Source organism: Copadichromis virginalis, linkage group LG8, assembly GCF_057382275.1.
Source record: "Copadichromis virginalis isolate Kocher_CV1m ecotype Utaka linkage group LG8, C_Virginalis_male_GT1.1, whole genome shotgun sequence".
NCBI lineage: Eukaryota > Metazoa > Chordata > Actinopteri > Cichliformes > Cichlidae > Copadichromis > Copadichromis virginalis.
Genome location: NC_140625.1, coordinates 18,654,287 through 18,672,205, shown reverse-complemented (window position 1 = coordinate 18,672,205; position 17,919 = coordinate 18,654,287). Strand labels below are relative to the sequence as shown.

General features: G+C 40.9%; 2 protein-coding genes across 5 annotated transcripts in view; one reads left to right on the top strand and one right to left on the bottom strand.

The window, feature by feature from the left end:
- The first annotated feature begins 106 nt into the window (after positions 1–106).
- vwa2 (von Willebrand factor A domain containing 2) lies at positions 107–17,760 on the top strand. Of its 2 annotated transcripts, none has more exons than XM_085466293.1 (14): positions 107–336; positions 4,893–4,954; positions 8,111–8,185; positions 10,421–10,554; positions 10,630–10,739; positions 12,844–13,041; positions 13,139–13,272; positions 13,438–13,567; positions 14,412–14,467; positions 14,551–14,658; positions 14,752–15,333; positions 15,462–16,013; positions 16,217–16,339; positions 16,557–17,760. In XM_085466293.1, exons 2-14 carry the CDS (start codon positions 4,903–4,905, stop codon positions 16,685–16,687), a joined length of 2,385 nt encoding a protein of 794 aa, XP_085322419.1. In that variant the 5' UTR covers positions 107–336; positions 4,893–4,902; the 3' UTR covers positions 16,688–17,760. The 2 variants fall into 2 exon arrangements, with proteins under 2 accessions (XP_085322419.1, XP_085322418.1); XM_085466292.1 differs by having other exon boundaries at positions 107–386.
- The window catches only part of afap1l2 (actin filament associated protein 1-like 2), a 48,680-nt gene continuing 48,007 nt past the window's right edge, over positions 17,247–17,919 (bottom strand). For all 3 annotated transcript variants that reach the window (XM_085466288.1, XM_085466289.1, XM_085466291.1), the window contains one exon: positions 17,247–17,889. In XM_085466288.1, coding sequence (XP_085322414.1) covers positions 17,863–17,889 — 27 coding nt within the window. In that variant the 3' untranslated portion in view covers positions 17,247–17,862. The remainder of the gene's footprint in view (positions 17,890–17,919) is intronic.

Genomic DNA, 17,919 nt, shown 5'->3' with positions numbered 1-17,919 from the left:
ACAGTAAACCAAAGGGAAAAAGTTTAACTTTAATGCCTCTGTAGTTTCATGTGTCTTAAGTGGTACCAGGATGTAAAACTATCTAAGCCACTCCGTTTTCGTACCTGTTGGAGATGGGAGGAGGTCATGTGAAGTACTCACCTGTGCAGGTACCTCAGGGATAGGCATGTCGGGTAGGTGGGGTCGCAGCTCCCTCTCTGGTCGGAGGCAAAGCGCCTCATTAAATCAAATCAGTGCGGAAACAAGGTGGTGTTAGGACGGAGAGGACCGGTCTGCGGAAGACGCGCTCCAGCTTAAAGGAGAAAAATCTGCGGTCGGCGAGGAGACGATTTATCGGTGCGTGGGTTTGGATGTGCTGGTGACGGTTGACTTTCTGTAGCAGTTTAGTAAGTTTGCTGTTTGAGTTAACAAGTTACTGTACAATGATTTTTTTTTTTTTAATGTAACCTAAAGGAATTTACGAGATTGCTTAAAAGGTTTAAGGAATACCACTTGGGTTATGCATACTGACGAAACCTGCCTTTCCATTTTTGACTGTAATGTTAGCATGCTAGGACCTTGTACCTGACTTTAAACCTGCCATACGCGGAACAGTGACCAGGTGTGGACAGACTTGACTAGAGGTTCAGGCCAGAGGGAAAATTAAACACATTTAACCCACCGCTGTAAACTCTGCTACCGTTAAATAATGCTAATAATTTAGCGACGTTTTTATCCCAGGCATTTGAATATATTCCCCGCTAAATTTGTAAGGTGCACCTTAATTCCCCCCCCAACACGAATATCTAATGAGCCAATCACACAGAAGCAGCTCAGAGTATTTCGACATGTAGAAGTGGTCAAAGGAGCCTCCTGAAGCTCAAATCACCTGACATTTCCCTGCAGTGTTTACAGAGTGAAGCCAAAGGTGCTCTACTGCTTCAAGCTGATACAAAGGCAACAGATAACCACTTGGTATAGCAAAGGTATGCACGATAATAAATCTTGAAGGAGATGGGTGCAATAAATTGCTTTAAAATGATAGGAAAACTACAGTAAATAACTAGTTGTTAAAACCAAGGTGTGCCGAAGAGCATCTCTTGGGCAACAGCAGCAGAAGATCACACATTTGCACATGGTCATCACAATTGGACAACAGAAAATTGGGAAATATCTCGACTGATAAGTCTCAATTTTTGCTGTGATATTTGGAAGGGTCAGCATTTAAACAATATGAAAGCATGGGTCCTTCCTGCCTTGTGTTATATGTTCAAACTGCTGTTGGTGTAATGATGTTGGGGATATTTTCTTGACACACTTTGGGCCCCTAAGTACAAACTGAGCATCATTTAAATGCAGTAACCTACCTGTTGTTGACCATGTCTATCGCTTTATGGCCCCAGTGTACCCATCTTCTGATGGCTTCTTCCAGCAGGATGACAAAGCTCAAATCACTCAAACTGGTTTCTCACAGTCACCAAATCTCTATCCAGTAGAACACCTTTTGGGATGTGGAGGAATGAGAGATATGTATCCAACAAATCTGCAGCAGCTGTGCTAAAATGCCAGTATGGGCCAAAATCTCTTAGGGAATGCTTGTGGCACCTTGGAATCTGTGCCACAAAGAATTAAGTAATCTAGGGGCAGAAACTGGCAAAGTGTGTACCTAATGATCTGGCTTGTCAGAGTGTGTATCAATAAACTCAATGACACACAACATAAAAAATAAAATAAAATGAGTTCTTATTTGCACAAACTGGATTTGCTGCAAATTATTCTAAACAATAATCTTATTTAGCTTGATTAACTGGGAACTGATGATAAGCTGCCTCAAAATCCCATCAGAGACTGCATCCTCTGTCTGTCTGTGTGTGGTTTCCGACTTGTTAGAGCAACACATCACTACAGTGGGTACATACCAAAGCATTTTGTGGCTTTTAATCACTGCCGTGCTGCACAGTTTTTCACATTTGCTCTCTGCTGTTTTTAAAGCAGCTGTTTCAGGTGAGTCACCCTAAAATGATTTACACTGTCAGGATGTTTCTTAGAGTAACACACTCACTCCCAAGTACAGGTTACAAGATCTCTGCCGTTTCTATGAAGCTTGTTCAAAAACTGGTGCTCCTTTCTAATTATACAGCATGAAGGCAATTTACCACCAAGCATACAGTTTGGTGGGAAAGCTTGACTTGGCCCTTCCTCTTCCTCCATTATTTTACCACTGAAATTGAGCGCTAATATTTTATGGGTTAATCATCCCATTCACATAAGAAATATGAAAGACATTAGGTTAGGAGAGTGTAGCACTTTAATTAGCTTTTCACTCCCCTGACAGGCTGATCTGTGCAGTTTTGCTCATTTAGCTGGAACCACTATTCCAGAGCAGACAGCTGAGAAGCTGTTCGCTGGCACGCAGACTCGGGGAGGGCAGGAATGCTTGTGAAGAAGAAGCCAATTTTGAGACAGGTGTGCGCACTACACACGTTTACTGTAAAAGTGTCTTTTATATGCCGGCATGGTCGGCTGCTTCCCTGTGCAAGCATGGGCGCTCTAAGCTGCACCCCCGTGGAAGTAATGAAATCTGTTGTCAGCAAGACGTACCAGCGAGTGCACAAAATGAGCATCAATGGCTTTTTCTTGATGTTTATCAGCACGTGCCTTCTCAGACAGCCACACCATGTCAGCTCTGCAGATCTGTATCACAGACACACAGACTCCTCTTAAAGAGGGGCTCCATCCTGCACACAATCACATCCCTGTCTCAGAAATACACGCGGCTTTACCTGTACAGAGGGTTTCTCTGGTCTACCTATACACAGATACACATATTTTAGTACGGCTATCTTTGTGGGGACCTGTCACTTACATAATACATGCCACGCCCCCTTACCCTAACCATAGATGTCATTACTGAATACCTAAAGTCAAGTATTAACCTTCGGCCAGCTATGTAAGCTTTTGGGATCCAGCATTTTGGTCCCCACAAAAATGTCAGATCCCACAGGCATAGTGGGCTTTTGTTGGAGCAAGTCCACACACAATTATATAACCATGATTTAATTGGATATAACATTAACTTACACTGAGTTGTTTAAATGTGCTCTAACATTAATTAGAACTGCTAATCTTAAAGCAGTCTTTACTTTAAAGGCCACTGCCTTTAAGGAGTGTTGTGTTTTGTCCCCATAAGAAAGGAATGCCCGTATAAGGTTACTTTCTAGGGAAATATTAGTCTCTATAATATGCATACCTGTTGGACCACACACAGTCTTTTCAGCCACAGGAAGGATATTTTAGCCCTGCTTATCAGCTCCCAGAGTTAATCAGATATTATATGCATCCCCCTTAACATTGTATGTGTATCAAACAGTCACAACATGTGACTGTCATTGTAATGGTGCGGCTAACCTGAGGTCAGGTTGTATGCTTGCTTAACAGTTGGCATGTGTAATCAAATCATAATCAGTGGGTTTGTAGATGGCCGTGGGGCTATGTCAGCATATTCTGGTATCCCAGCTCCTGGGTGACCACTGTGGTAAACATGGATTACACTCTCAAACACACATATTTACATAGCTCGTATCTTGTTGGAATCCCCCCCCCCTCCTGCTTGAAGAGCTTTATTTGGAACGTATGGGATTCTTTTTAACCCAGACAAAACACTTATATGTATACATGCTGGTATCAAGATACCTTTGTTAAGTGAGTTACGTTCACTGGCCACTTTATTAGGTATACCTGGCTGGTACTGGCTTAGACCCACTTAAATAAATGTGCAGCAATTGCATGATGCAGTTGCTTCACATTTGTTAGCTGTATATCCACGATGTGAATCTCTCGCTCCACCACATCCCAAAGGTTCTTTTCTGAATTAAGAGCTGGTGACTCTGGAGGCCAGTTGAGTACAGTTATGTGTGCTGAGTATTGTTATATTCAAGGATCCAGTTTGATCTGAGCTTTGCGACATGGGGAGACTGTGGTCTTAAGGGGACGGACATGGTCAGCAACAATTTTCCGGTAGCCTGTAGCTTTTAAACGATGCTCAGCTGTTTTGTCCTGTCTCTCAGAATGGCACATGTGTTTTTGATTATTACACTGTAGAATTAGTTGAAATAACTAAATAAAAAATTCTGGGCGTGTAGACGAATATCTGAAGAAGTGTATTGGATTTTGTTTTAATTTAATAACCAAAATAGAATTTAGTGGTTTGTTGCCTGAGGGCAACATTATGCTGTTAGGCCACTTTTCCCAGGGTAATAATACCAAAACAGAGCTTCTAAATTCTCCTAAATTATGTCTGGACGTTTAGGGTCATTCCCACACTGAGAATGGTGAACTTGATGAGAGTAAAGGTAGATCCCAGCATCAGGTTTGAGGAAAAATTATTAAGGCATAGTATGAAAATATTTTAAAAAGTTTTTGCAACCACCCTGGTTTTTCTCTATGGACACTCTTTGAAAGGCCAAAGTTCAACCACTTAGCTACACTTAGCTATGAAAATATGGTAACAGTGCAGTCAGTCTTGGGTTACTTACCCCCTGGCCCCCCTGATCGAATGTAGTTGTGCCCTGTTGCTGATGACTTTTTCATTTTTACTTGGTAGGGTTACACAGACTTGTCCTCATGTCCCTTGGCTAGCACTATAGCACATTTCCTGAATTGTGTCAAGGCTTAAGTGGTTTTCCGTATAACACAAAAACGGCTCACAAAAAAACCTTTCTCACAATTTCTGGCTCCTTTGCCAGTGTCTCTGACATTTTGTCTGTCTGATGGATTATATTGCTAAAGTTTTTTTCACCTTGAGAATAACAGAAGACTTTCACTCGTGAACAAGAAAACCCCCCCAGATATATGTGCATTTTAGTGCTTTTACTTTGCATTCTGGCTAAGTGTCCCTTTTGTTGTCGTTCCAGGCGTCCCAGGATGAACTTTCATATCTGCCTCTCCTCCCTCTTAACTGTGCTGCTTTTTCAAGGTCGGTTTATTGATTTTATTACTGTTTTGCCTTCTGTGCCTCAGAGCCATTAGTGGGAGGAGTGTTTTAAGTACTATTTTGGAATATCTGCTTGCGCATTATGGATGCTTTGTAAATAAAAGTCAGTGGATACAGCGCTGTGTCAGGGTTAGCATTGGAAATAAATGCTAATATTAGGTATGTACTGATGGTTATGGTTGTTTTTGCTCAGGAAAAGTTTAATGTTCTTGTAAATATAGTGTTGAAAATGTTCATTGTGTTGGTGCTTGTGAGAACATTTAAGGCCCAAGTTTATGCCCTGCTGACAACACAGATAACATGTTTCAGTGCAAGATATCCATGTAATCCAGCCTGTCAAATTGAATTCCACAGATAGGGGCAGGCTAATCCCTGTTATTTTTCTGATTTCAGGGAGATATTGTGTTGATCTCGTGGGATTGATGCCAATTGACATCAACCCTTCAGCTGCAGGGTTTACATTTATTATCTTGTTCCTGATTTTTCTGCTAAATCGTCTTTCACACACATTAAAGATACAGTCATTCTGCTAGAGTCGCTCGGCTGAACAGATAGATGTTTTGTTCAGAGCACTGTGGGCCCCACACTGACCGTGAAAATGCCGCTTGCCAAGAACCTAAACGTCCACTGTCAGGAGTGCTTTGGGGCTGCGGCGTTGTTGGAATTCGAGGAAGCTGAAAGGGTCAGGATTGTGGAGAGGTCGGAGAGCAGAGGTCTGGTTTGCAGGTGGTAGGTTTCTTTAATTATTAGTGTTGTGCTTAATGTTTCATGACCCGATGAAGGCCTTTACTCCTATGAATGAATGGTTGAAGAAAAAAAAATAAAGTCATGAGCTTTAAAAAATGATATTATTGCCACTTCAGAGTTTTAGTTGTGCTCAAAATTTAACAATAAAATATTGAATTGGTTTTATTATTTATATGTTGCATACTTTCCCTTTATTTTTTTTACAACCACTGACGTGTCTTTTGCTAAATGCATGTTGCATTTCACCATTAATCATCCGTGGCAGCCTGCAAAGAAATCAGATTTAAACAAAGGTTGTCAAAAATAATAAAAAGGACTCAAGGTTAGTGCTGAGTTTGCGAAAGTCTTGACACCCTGACTTAAGCTGGTTCCCTTCTTTCCTCTGGAAGAACAGTATTCTCTGCAAACTAGTTCATGCCCTTCTTGAGCATTCAAAGCGCTTTATACAACATGCCGTATTCATGCAAGTTCTTTCTCTTCTAACATTTACACACATGTATATATCGGAAAGTAACTTGGAGTTCAGCGTCTTGCCCAAGGATACTTTTATAATGCAGACTGGAGAAGCCAGGAATCAAACCACCTACCTTACTATCCAACTGTCTATTCTTCCCTTCGCCAATCTAACAAAGGCAAAAAGGCCCAAAAAATTATGTTTAAAAGAAAAAAAATCAATGTCAGCCAGTATTTTTCTCCTCGCCTCTCACCGGACAACATCAGTGACAGAAATATGAGTGCAAAATATGAGGACAAAGCCAATGTCGGCACTAAATAATCCCATCAAACTTTTGTACGTGCAACCTTTCTTTGATGTTTTCGGTTGCGCTTTATCGTTCGGCTCGTTTGACTTTTTATCACCTGTTTTAGCTGATGTGCAGGCACTAAATCAGCAAGACACAGACAGCCTGAAGCATTACGGGAGGACGAACTCACACTTTCTTTCTAACTGAAAAGAAGCACTGTGGTATTCAGATGTGGAATCTGTTCAGCGTGGCAACGCACGTTTGTAAAATCACTCAAGTGCTCCCTTCTCTGTGCCGAACAAATGCCTCTGTCGGACAAAAAGCCATGTTCACACGAAAACATGTCCTTGCTCTCCTCTGAGCCGTACGTGTGCCTGAATAGAAGAGCGTCCTTTGACTGAATGGAGCGAAAGAATGGTTTTCTTCACTTGTCTGCTCACATTAGCTTGAAATACTCAATTATCCATTAGAATAGGGCTCATGTGGGAGTCTATTTTGGCTTTAGGGAAAGCATCCAATTTATTGGTTATTTTTCTTTTCTCACGGCTCTATAGGATGTCTGAACAATGATAATAAATAAAGTTAACATGAAGAGTAATGGTCTACAGGTCAGAGCATGGTTTTTTTTATATGAAGTATTTTGTGAATCTGAAACTGATGAAAAATTGTGACTTTTAATGGGAGCTGGTGAGGATCCAACTAAAACTAAGATATAAACAAATTGAAATTGCAATGATAATTTATAAGTGTTTGAAACCTTGTGGAGATCCGGACCCTAAATGTTTTAAGCTTGAATATGTTCTTTTAGATTACAGTAGTCTAGACACATTTAGAAAATCAGTTAAATGTGTGATAAGCCACGTTTCACCTATTTCTAATTTATTCCAAGTTATTTTGGCCTCTCTCTCATAGGTTAGTGCTTCATATGTAAATTTACTGTGACTGTTAGGGGTGGGGGAAAAATCGATACTGTGTAATATCGTGATATTTTGTTTGCTAATAATGTATCGATACAGGGACAGCAGAAATCGATATTTTGTTACAAAAAAGGTTTTTGTGCTCTGACTTCAGAGCATGTTGATCCTTTTTCTGAGCAAGAGTCCTGACATTCCTTCACTGTCCAAATGTGTTTAACTGTTTTTTGGCAGCAATAAACATGACAGTTTACTTATTTTAATTTAAGACATGTTTTATTTTAATTAAGTTTAAAACTTTTTTTATTTAATGTAAAATTATATTTTGTTTTAATTTACTTTCAAATTCTTCAGTTGCTGAAGGGGCTGCATAGTTTTCATATTGCATAGTTCAGAATAGCTATAATTGTACCAGATGGTTGCATTCAGTTAAGTTGGACTAGACTGTAATACAAACAGTTCAGTTTGTCAACAATAAAACTGACTGAAATGAGAGAAAGACTGAGTGCGAGACTTTGATATTAGATAAAATGAATATTGATAAACCTTTATGTACAGAATCTGAATATCGCAAAATATTTTAAAAAATTGCAATAATATCGTATCGTGCGTTAAGTATTGTGATAATATCGTATCGTGGGATGTATGGTGATTCCCACCTCTAGTGACTGTAGGTGAATAAATAAAGACTGAGTAAATATGTGACTGCTCTCTGTGTTGTTGGTGCCTGCTAGTTCAGCACGGCACCTCTGTGCAGGAGATTCAAACCAGCCATGAGAACATTGTGAAAATCAACTCTGCAGGAGAAAGTGAGTACCTTACAAAATGGTTAACACATAAAATGTACAGTCATGTGAAAAACGAAGCACTGCTTCCATAGGTAAGTAGCAGCCAGGCGCTTGACTTTTTGATCATCAGGGGTCACCTCTGTAAAAGCAGCAGTTTTGGCAGTTCTGTGGTTTGGAGCATTCAGGTGTGTGTTGATGCCCAGCAAATTCAACCTAAGATCTGGCTGCGCAATCCTCTTAGAAACTGTATAAAACCAGAGAACTATATCTCACATTCTACAGGCTTCAGTTAGCATGTTAAATGTTAAAGTTCATGATATCACAATTACAAAAAGACACAACAAGTATGTTTTTTTTTGGAAGGGTTGCTAGATAAAAGGTGCCTGTCACTAATAAGAACATGACAGCACAGCTTAGGTTTGCATCTAAACAGATGAGACCAAAGTGGAGATGTTTGGTCATAATGCACAATGCACAAACATCTCTTGCCACATGTCAAACTCAGAGGTGAAGGGGTGATGATTTAGGATTGCTTTGCTGCCATAAGACCAGGGTACCTTGTAGTCATCGACTCAACCATGAGTCAGTGACTCAAAGTATTCAGCCTAATGTGAGGCCATCTGTCCAACAGGTAATGTTTGGTCCAAATTGGGTCATGCAGCAAGATAAAGATCAATAGAACAGCAGAATCTACAACAGAATGGCTAAAAACAAGAGAATCAAGACACTTAACTCATTCACTGCCAGCCATTTTCAAATCAGGTAACTCCCCACTGCCAGGGTTTTTGAGCATTTTTACTCATTTTTGAAGAGCCACAGAAAACTGTGTGTTATGATCATATAAACGCTGAACCTACCAAAATGAAGAACAGACTCTCTTCTTTCATCCAAAAAAAAGCTTGTTTCTACCATTTTCCATTCTTTAGTAATCAGCTGTAGAAGAGAGGTGGGTTCCACCAAAAATGCCTGTTTTGACCAAAAAAAGGGAGAAAACGAGCTTTTTGTGAAAAATACATTTCAAGCAGAAAAGTGCCTTTGACACTAATATTTCTTGCTTTGTGACACCTCTAACATATAAAATAGTTTTTCACTTCTATAAAACAGAAATAACACTGAGAAAGGTTATGTTTTATCAAAACAATTTATTTACAAATATATGAAAAAATAAAATGTACATAGTGAAACATTTATTCACAATGAATAAATTCACTTTTGTGTGGTAATCATTATAACACTTTCCGGGATGCAAGGGCACACAACAAGACTTGCACCACATTTTTGTTTCACTGCGCAATCCCTTACGTGCGCAAACCCTGCACCTCCTTGCAGGTCTACTTTTACTGCTGGTGGGCTTCAGTTTTTCAAGTTGCCCGAGGTTGTATTCTAGCCCCTCCCATTGAAAAACGTAATTGACGTCTATAGACGTCAATGGCAGTCAACGTAAGTTTTTCAATTGACGTCTATAGACGTCAATGGCAGTGAATGAGTTAAGTGGCCCAGACAAACCCTCAAGCTGTGAATAAGCAAATTTTAATGAACCGGAGGAATGCTGTTAACAATAATGAGCCAAAATACTTCCACAATCACGTAAAAGACAGATAAATTCTTACAAAAAATTACTTCAAGTTACTGCTGCTAAAGGTAGTTTTACAATCTACTGAATCAATGTTTTTTTTCACATGAGGGTTGTTGCTAGGAATTGTTGTGACATGCTTGGTCATGATGTCAACCTGCATGCCTGTAACTGGATGTAAGTCAGCTGAGCAGCACACAGTAAATGAGCCAGAGAGCCTAAATCAGAAATGGATAACAAGTTGTGAGACAGAAATACTTAGAAGTTGGTGGTCTGTGTCAGTGGTGTATGTGACTTTTCTATAAGCAGATGACTCAAATGACAGACAGATGACACACGCTGCACGTGTAATGTGCCCCTAATGGCTCTGTTCATAATCAGCTGATGCACCCAGCAAGTACAAACGTGCATGAAAGAGAGAGAAAGCTTTTCGCTTGGTAGTAGTTTAATGTGTGAAAGGGAAAATATAAGAAAATAAAATGAGCTTTGACATGCAGAGTTTGTTTTCTCTTATTATGTCTAGATACTATTTTTGTCTGCAACGGTCCATTTGATACCCAGCCAGGAAAACCAATATAATACAGGAATGTGGGGAAGCTAGTGAATGAGTTTGGACCTATTGACCCATCTTCGTCTGTACCCTCTGTGTGAATTATTCTGTGTGTGTTTGCTTTAATGGGAAGTGATGCAGTGCTCAGCAGTCATGGATATCCTCTTCCTCATGGATGGTTCCTACAGCGTTGGGAAAGGCAGCTTCGAGAGGTCCAAACACTATGCGATCAAACTCTGTCAAGCACTAGACATCGGAGCAGATAAGGTTTGGGTTGATCTCTTGTCTCTCGCCGTCTTCGCATCCTGTCAGTCAGTGCTCTTGTAATTTCTCCCTGTGCAGGTGCGAGTTGGTTTAATTCAGTTTGGCTCAACTCCTCGGCTTGAGTTTACCCTGGACTCATACTCCACCAAGCAGGAGCTGAAGAAGCAGATAAAGAGCATTTCTTACAGGTGTGTCTCTGCTGCCATCTGAGCACGAGTAGCTCAATATGTGAACTCAAGCCTTTAACTTAAGTTTGGTTTTGTATATTAATGAGTTATAACTATGAAGGATCCGGGACATAAATGAAAGCTTTAAAGAAATGTGGAAAATGTGTCTAAACAGGGTTTTTTTGACATCCATTATGAAATTAACTGTTTTAAATCATCTGCGCTCACTGGAGAAGCAGGCGACATTATTTTAAGATTTTAATTAGCAAGCAACACTTCTAAGGATGGAGTCAAAACATTTGTGGCTCACAGCTTTCTTTGATTTGGAAAACAGAGAGCCTACATTGGCAGGCGTCCTCTTTATTTTTTCTTCTAGCGTTTACATTGTTATCAACCGGCCTGGAAGTGCAAGATGCTGTTAGTGCAGACTGAGATTACAAAACTGTATGCGTGTGTTATATTTGCCACAGAAGATTCAGTAGTTCATCTATTTTGACAGCTGAAAAAAAGACCTAGTGCTAACAAAATGGTATGTCCCTGTTGGAGGCATGCCTTTTTCTATGTTTTTAAAACCAGACTGTCATGTTTAAGAAAACAAATCCAAGAGTAAATGAATAAAAAAGGTGATAGAATTAGGTCGAACATATCCAGACTGGCAACATTTTCTTGTCCTCATCTTATATTTTATAAATCCCTTAAACTATGCTGACAGCAAAACACATACACATGCACACATGTGGCTAAGTAGCACCAAATGCTCCCTGAAAAGGAAAACAAATTAATTTCAGATTAGAGGCCCTCCACAGGTGGTCACTGGATATTGGATAAGTGCATAAACCGAGGAAGAGGATGGTAATTTGACCGTGTGTGTGTGTGTGTGTTGTTCACAATGTGGAAGTAACAGTTTGACCCACCAGCTGGTTTGAAGTGGGTACATAGAATTGAAACCTATAACCAGTCACATTACCACAAAATGAATTAATGTAGCGACTGACTCAACATCAGTAGAAATGTTATAGCAACTTTGGAAATGTTAGAGAACTTTATGCATTTTTATTGGATTTATTGCATTATTATCATTATTACCAGTGATTAAAGTAGCAAAAAAAGTATTATCTGTTACCTTTGATGTATTATTACAGTAAACTGATCACTCCAATATAGCACATCACTGTAAACTTTATTCTAGTTCTGAAAACTACAATAAATTGCCCGTATTTTCATGCAACCTTTAATGACGCGAAATTGTCATATTCCATTCGGCCAGTTCAGCTAATCATCATAATTGATCCAATCTCTCAGAAACTCTGAATTAGGACATTACATCTAAAATTAAAATTACAATTTCAGTCAAAAACGTTTCAGTGGCTGCTTTGAAACTAATTGCTCCAGCCCACTTTAACCTCTGATTATTACCAGTAAAAGTCATGTAGTTAAGTGCTTAACACATTCATTTGGCAAGCAAAAGGTTGCGGTTCAAGTTCAGCAGGCGACACAAATCTCTGTGGTGTTTCACCAGAAATGGCATCTGGCATAAAATGCTGCCAAATCAAATGTGCAGACCTAGCTGGTGACGCTTGATGACAAGGGAGCAACTGAAAGCTGCTTTAAATGCAGATGTGTTTTTGTTCACATTGTTGTTTGAGATTATTGTAGTTCAAAGAAGCGCAAGTTTCTTAGTCTCAATATTTTGAAGATATTTGTGGAGCATATGCTCACACAGATCTGTTCTAAGGAGGTTAGATTGGCGAGGAAGACACTTGTAGCGTTTGTTTCACCACATCTGTCCTCTGTCACCTGGAAAGGATCTTTTTCTCAGTGTCTACACTTTGAAAATGAAAGGATGGACATTTATGTTAAACAAAAACAAAACCGAAAATGATTTAAATGTGTGTCACGAGGCCTGGGGTGATGAAACGCAGCCAACATACATTTAGAGTCCAAGAACTTAAAGAGAAATCCATCCAAATGTAATCTTTAGTTTACTTTGGCTGTGATATGCAGCAGTTTATTGACCTTGCTGACATCTGCTGTAGTACAGTACATGCGCTCTAACTCCTCAGTATTTTTCAAACAAAAACACAGAAATCCTGCTATTTCGCTTTTCCGAATTCTCTACCCACAGGGGAGGCAGCACCCAGACAGGCCTGGCTCTGAAGTACATCCTCAGGAAGGGTTTCCCAGGCGGCCGTAACTCTTCCAGTGTGCCTCGCATCGTCATCCTGATGTCAGATGGGAGATCTCAGGGCAACTCGGTGCTGGCAGCTGCTCAGCTCAAAGACACAGGCGTGGTTGTGTTTGCTGTGGGCTTGCGCTACCCCAAGTATGTTTGACAGCTCCACAATAAACTTTCCCTATAATAATTCATTAAAGTATGTGTACATTTCTTTATATACTAAGCCATCTCTATATGTTTTCAGATGGGAGGAGCTTCACGCTTTAGCCAGTGAGCCAACAGAGAGCCACGTTTTCCTCGCCGAGCATTTCCATGATGGTGTCAATGGCCTGTACACAACACTGAGCACGTTTTCTTTCTGCAACGCCACACCCGCAGGTTGGACTTTCCACTGACAACTATTCGTGCTTGTTTGTTAAAGAAGTGAATGGGAATCCTTTTCTCTAACATCCTTGTTTTGTGCTGCACTACCCCCTTTTTTCTAGTCCCTCATTGCTCAGTGTCCAGTCTCCTCCTAACCCCTGTCTCAACCCTGTTCTCCAGGCTGTCGGATGGAGACATTTCCCTGTGAGAGGAAGACACTGGAGACAGTTAAAGAGCTGCAGGGGAACTACATGTGTTGGAAAGGTTCCAAAGGCTATTCCCCATACACATCTCTCTGTCCCTACTACAGGCAAGTGTTTAAAGGTTTTACTTTCAAATGTCGTAGCTGCAGTATACAGTACTGTGCAAAAGTCTTGACACGGCTCATCTGCTGTAGATAGTTGTTTATTTGTTTTTTAGATGTGTCACTACTTCTTTTGTCCTCCTATTTATCCAGATTTCTTAAATTCTTTAACAGTTCTTTAACCTGAAACTGTACAGCATGCTAAGTTGTCTGTGTAGAGACAACACGATCATGGGGTGGCTCAGGACTTTAGCACAGCACTGTATAGTTTCCTAATATGATCTGTTTTGGACGTTGCATTGGATCTAAGTGTGTAACAGTGTTTTTTTCCCCCTCATTGCTCAATGAGCCACAAGACAGCAGTGGAACAGGGTAACTCCCATGTGTTAATGTGCTGTGTCAGTGTGAGGGTGTTAATACAAAACAAGCTACAGCAGTGTAATTCTTTCAGACCCTCCCAGGCAAAATTAAAATGGCCTTTGACAAAATTAATTTCACACAACATTGCAACTTTACCACAGCAAAATGGCCCGAGGCAAGTGGAAGTAGACCATTACACTCAGGGAAAAGCAGAGAAAAGAAATAAGGTGTGTGCTGTTTCTAGTACCTGAAACTGTCTAGATGAGTGCTAGCAATTCGCATGACTGGCAAATCCAACTGAGATCTAAAATGCCTCTGGCCACTTATTATATGAATCAATTGATGGCTGGGGCTCAGGTAATATGTTTCTGTTACCTAATAGGGAAAATCAGAGAATGGCTTATGGGGGTCAGTAACTTACCCACATCACACCATCTAGAAGCAACTGTTTTAAATGCTAACAAAATATTTTGAATTTTGTGTTCTACAGGTACAACAAGGTTTATACGAGACACCAGACAGTCTGCCATAGAACAATTTGTCCGGGTAACAACCTCGTCTTGCCGCTTTTTACTTCTCTGAGATGCGGTAACTGCAGCTCACGCTCTTCATCTCTCTCTCCACTGTAGATCCCTGTGATTCTCAGCCATGCCTGAATGGCGGAACATGTGTATCAGAAGGTTCAGAGGGCTACCACTGCGTGTGTCCTCCTGGCTACGGAGGAGACCCACACTGTGGTCAGTACACTCAAAGCTGCTGACTACATGCTAAGGCTATGTCGGATCTTGAACGTAGAGAGCAAATTAACCAAACCATCCATTTCTTCTTAGCTCCTGCATTATTGCTGGACTGCTCTGTAGACCTGCTCTTCCTGCTTGAGGGCTCTGCCACACTCACCATGGAAGGCTTTCTCCGCCTGAAGTCCTTCTTAAAGCGCTTCCTGCAGACTGTGATTGGCTCTAACAGTCCCAGCAAGGTCGGCCTGGCGGTGTTTGGCGGGGAACCACGAGTCGAGGCCCAGGTTGGCAAGTTCAAAGGAGACCTGAGGAGTCTTCTTAATGCTGTGTACTCACTTCAGCTAATTGGTGGTGAAACAAACACGGGCCAGGCCCTCCGCTATGTTACCCGCCATGGCTTTATGAGCGCGCCGGTCTTTGCCGATGTCGCGGACGACCTTCCCCGTGTGGTGGTGCTGCTCACCGCCACTCCTGCCGCAGATGAGGTGGTTGAGCCGTCCAAATATGCACGAGACAGAGAGATCTTCCTGATAGGAGTGGGACCTGACAGCTTAAAGGAGCAGCTGAATAACATCACAGGAAATCTGCAGAGGACCCTCACCTACTCATCACCTGATAGGCTCGCTTCCAAGATCCCCGAGCTGAGGGCCAAGATCTGCAGCGTGGATACGCAAGGTGCTTGATCTGATAGATGTGCTGAATATGTTGGAACATTAATGCCACTATTAGGTCAGATACTATTGCACACAAAAAAAATCAAATTAGCTATCCATATTCTTTTTTTGTTTCCTTTTCTTTTCCAGGTTGTCTGGGTCAAGCTGTAGATCTGGTGTTTGCCCTGGATGCTTCAGGTGGTGTGGGCCGTGATAACTTTGCCACCCTGCAGAACTTTGTGCGCAGCGTCACCGTCCAGTTCGACATCAACCGTGACGTGGCTCAAGTGGCCCTTGTGGCGTACAGTAGGAGAGCCACCACTGTTTTCAAGCTGGACACGTATGAGACTGGTTCTTCCATCATTCAGGCTGTAGGTGACGCCAAGTACGTGGGTGGAGTGGCTTCGACGGGTGGGGCGTTGCTGCACATCCACTCTAATGTTCTCACCATAGCTAATGGCGCACGACCGGGAGTGAACAAGGCTGTAGTAGTGGTGACGGACGGCACCGGTGGGGATGATGCTGTCGTACCAGCTCAAAAGATAAGAGAAAATGGAGTCTCAGTGCTTGTGGTTGGTATCGGCGATGTCCAGAGGGAGAGGCTGATGCAGATTGCCGGTGCAGAGGAGCACATGATCTCAGTGCCGTCCTACGAGGATCTCAAGTACTTTGAGGATGTCCTGGTGCAGATGCTGTGTTCAGGTAACGATGCAGGGGAACTTGTCTTTTACCAAACCTCCTAAACTATTTTCCTTTTCTGTTGATAAAGAACTGTGTGAAACTGATCTGCAAACACAGTTTTTCTTCTTTTCCCTTCACTTAGCCTTTTCAGAGATGTAAGATAGTTTATTTTAAACTTAACATGAAAAATAATTGGCTGCTTTGTGTTGATTCCTTCCTTTCAGAGGTGAAGAAACCTGTAAACCTGTGCAAGCCTAACCCATGTATGAATAATGGGGTCTGCATCTTGTCAGAAGGGAGCTTTCGCTGTCAGTGCCAAGGCTATGAGGGGCCGCACTGCGAAAGAAGTCAGTGACATTCATGAAAGTTTTCTTTCCTTATATCCTTAATTTATACTTTTCATAGCTTCGTCAGTGATCCTTCTACAAAACTTAAGTGCAAAAACAAAGACAAACTGATTTAGATATACATATCCTGATATAGCATTTGATCCCATATTAAAAGCTCATAAATTAAACTGTAAATTGGTTACAAGTCATGACTTGTTGTGTGGTTTGTTTGTAGGAAGCAGCAGGTCTTCATCCAGAGGGGATCTTCCAAGACCTGCTGGTCTGAGGAGGAAGAGCAGACAGAGGAAGAACCACCAGGAGCTTCTGCATCGCTACAAACTACACCGTCGGAGACATACACCCTGACATGCCCTGCACTTATAAACACAAAGTATACACTGAGCATATGAACACTTAAGAACCGAGGATGCTTGCAGGTAGACGATGGAGCAAAGGGAAATCTAATGTTGCTTTGTTTTTTTGCTTCAGTGTTTACAGTTTCACACAGTGTCAGCAAGTGTCTGTACTGCTGAATCCATTTGTATGTTATTATTGTTGTCACTGTGCTCACTGTTGTGCAAATGTCTCAACACGGTTCTCTTGTATTTAAAGGATTTAAGCTTTTATATTATTAATCAGTGTCAGGATGCTAATGTTTTTAATGCATAATAGACACAACTTTATTTCTTTACATAACCAAAAAGAAGGTCCTCCCACTCCCTCCGTTTCCATTTTTAATATTACGCTCCATATTTTTACACGCAAATCCACTAAGCTGGTCAAGGTTCATTTGGAAAAAAAAGTACATTCATATTGTTAAATCTAAATGTACAAAAGGTAGTTATACTCCAGTGAGGGGTGAAATAATTGAGGATTTCAAGAGAAGATGGCAGGTACATTTTGAATGAATTGATGGGAAGGAATCTGAAACTAAAGGAAGGAAACAAAAATGTTTCCCCTTACAAAAGTAAAGACTTTATTCTTGTTATAGCAAAATGATACATTTAAAAAAAAAAAAAAAAATCAACCCATATTTTTGTCAGTATATTTTTATTTGAATAAAAAGTGCATTTTTAGCTAGCAATACAAGCCCAAAGGCTGAATAATGGTGTAAATATATTTACATCTTGGCTACCAGCATATATGAACCAAGCTACAATCTGTGTACAGAGCGGCTGATTTAGTAAGGGGGCCTCTGTCTCGTTCTTCAGTGGTTTTTAATTTCAACGTTTCAAAGTTTAAACGTAGCATTAATGCATTTCTTACACTGGCCAAAATGCTACTTCATCACTTTCCTCCCTTTGCAAATAGAAACAAACTTTAAAAAGTCATTGAATTTAAGATTAAATCCAGTGGTATCCAAGAACACGAAGTGTGCCTCTGTGGCTCATTATAGTCTTGACAAAGTGATGGTTTGGTTGAAGGGCCAAGGGAAGGGAGGTTCTTGATTAAAATGTCTGCTCATTCGGTGGGTCAGAATGTGGTGACGGGCGACTAGACCAACATAAACTTCTGAATTTCAAAGGTCAATGAAGATTTCCTTAGGTTGTTGATTTCTTTTCCCATTCCTATGAATATAAAAAGAAATAGACCTACCA